At 39.0% G+C, this 2,500-nt stretch overlaps 1 protein-coding gene across 3 annotated transcripts in view; it reads right to left on the reverse strand.

The window, feature by feature from the left end:
- LOC137979548 (myosin heavy chain, clone 203-like) overlaps positions 1-2,500 on the reverse strand; it is an 11,436-nt gene that overhangs the window by 2,666 nt on the left and 6,270 nt on the right. For all 3 annotated transcript variants that reach the window (XM_068826819.1, XM_068826818.1, XM_068826820.1), the window contains 2 exons: positions 2,308-2,463; positions 187-264 (listed from right to left, as the gene is read on the reverse strand). In XM_068826819.1, coding sequence (XP_068682920.1) covers positions 187-264; positions 2,308-2,463 — 234 coding nt within the window. The remainder of the gene's footprint in view (positions 1-186; positions 265-2,307; positions 2,464-2,500) is intronic.

Below are 2,500 nucleotides of genomic sequence, written 5' to 3' on the forward strand. Positions count from 1 at the left end.
TATGGGACATGGAATCGAGGTTACTGGGTCTGAAGAGTCCGATACTGCTACTCACATATAAAACAATATCAGTTCAAAGCCTTGTGCTATACTAGTTTATCATTATGCTGTCGTAATCATTATGTATTTGTCTTTAATTGTTGTCTAGAAAAGACACCAACGGCCTTCAAGTACTAAATGTCTTACCTTTAGATCGATTGTTTGGTTTATTCTTTGTTCTCCTGAGTGGACTTTGTCTCTAAGGTCATTCAAACTGCTTTTTATCTGACAAAACAGGAGCGAACACCAAATTGACCTTTCAACAGATGTCGCAGTTTATTTCAACAGTAACAAAAGGCAAACTCGAGAGGCAAGTAACGTATGCGCCTCTCTGCGGTGGGAGACCGTTGATTAGATAGATAAATCGTTTATTAGATAAAGTCACCTCGCAGTCCGAAGACTGGATTATGCGATAATAAATATTATTAAATTCTCAACCTCGGATAATGCAATTCTCGTGCTCTGATTGGTTCACTCAATCTCGGTTATCAGCTCATATACCTTCGTTTGACCTTATATGGTAAATGATTGCGCTTAGCGTTGCTAAACTAAAAACGTTTACGCCAGAAAGCGAAATTTCTTTCGGTATAAAGCAAAAGAAAAACGTTTTTGTGAAAAGTTTGGATCACTTTCGAAGCTTAGAGATACGCGAAAAGGTAAGAAATGTTTTTGTGATGAGCCTGCGTCTGTCTGACCACGAGGTATTACACAACATCGAATCTTCATCAACTTTTTTCGATTTCGCTAGGATTTTCTCGATTTTTTTGCTCGTATTTCGTACTTCTAAACTTTTGGAGTTTAAGGAATTTAATAAAACAATTATTCCATTCGCGCTTGTTGGATATGAGAGTGGTTATAGCCAACTCGGCGCTACGCGCCTCGTTGGCTATTTACCATCTCATATCCAACGCGCGCTCATGGAATAATTGTTAAATACACTATAATACATTATGATAAATATAAAAACCATAATTCAATTAAGTGCAAAAAACTATTAAGAATTGAAGATTAAAAAAACATTACAAGTACAATAAAAAATTGAAAGAATTATGGTCTACATTTTAAGACTATGGCTGATCATGAAAGATTTCTTAAACCGATCTGTTTTACACACAGGCGTGTTAAAAGTTCTTATTGATCGTAAATATCTGCAATTGGTATTCTTGGGTAGAAGGAGACCTGCCAACTTATGGTACTTATTATGCATTATGTCTTTGAAAAGATCACATGAGAGTTTCTCTCTCCAATCATAAAGTGTTGGAATCCCTGCTTCTCTCAGCGCACTGCTGTACTTAACATCAGGAAAGATGATGCGCATGACACGTCGCTGAATGCGCTCGATTTCATCAGACAGGCAACAGGGGAGACAACTGTGAAATAATTGACATGAGTATTCAAGTACGGACCTAATGGCCCTACAGAAAAATAGTATAAGATCACTAGAGCAGATGCCAGATTGCCAGATTGGTTGACAGTGTTTGATGGAACCTCCCCCTGGAGTAAATCAGTCCATTTTTTCCGTTTATTCTCGTTAACAGACAGTTTCTAGAGACACGGGTGTTGGTTTCGGTGAGTAGGGTGTACAAGAAAGCAGGGGTAGTGTAGGGGTAGAGCAGGGGTAGTGGAGTGGAGAGCACAGGCTTCGTGATTCTCCGGCGGACTCGGCCCCAGAATAGATGTCGCTTTTCTACTCGTCAGCAAGAGGTTCTCTTTGTGTACTTCACTTTCTTTTTTCGCAAAAAAACCAGAGTTTGAATTGATCTTTCTTACAGAAACTTTGCTTTGAGTTTATTTTCAGTCTCCTCGATTCATTTTCTTCAATTCCTCATTTTCGGTCTGACGGCGAAGGGCTAACGCTTGAAACGTCAGCCGGATCACGAATTTTTCAAGCGGTGGTTAATTTAAAAACAACTCGATTGACAAAAGCAAATTTTCTTGTTTCACTGGCTCCCCAACGACGCATGCAGCACCACAGGGAGACCACAGTTACTATAGAAACTAACCCTTCATTGGCCAATTGATCGTTTGAATCTGACGTCACGGTGGCCTTGTTGGTGTATAGAACTGCATTAAAATGTCGTTTTGGAAAGGGTGACTCTATTATTATGCAAAACTTGTGGGGCCATTTTCTATTGTTTTGTACATCAACATGGCCGTCTCCTCATCTCGTGGATGCAAACCAAGGATGGTAGACCTCTTGTGTTAGGTTTTTTAGGCTTGAGACGTAAATAAATTGACGATTTAATATTAGTACACAATTCTGAATACCTTCTGAATTTTGTCTGTAAATGCAATTCCGGTGGCCCGCAGTTTTTGATCAGTCTCGTTAACTTGGACCTCAATATCGGAAATCATGCTGATTAATCGTTTCTCGGACGAATTCAGCATCATTTTGAAGTCTTCTTGGTATCTTGAGAAGTTTTCCTATCATAAATTAATATAGAGGCGTGAATAGTCATTA

The sequence above is a fragment of the Montipora foliosa genome, chromosome 12 (genome assembly GCF_036669935.1).
Source record: "Montipora foliosa isolate CH-2021 chromosome 12, ASM3666993v2, whole genome shotgun sequence".
Taxonomy (NCBI): Eukaryota; Metazoa; Cnidaria; class Anthozoa; order Scleractinia; family Acroporidae; genus Montipora; species Montipora foliosa.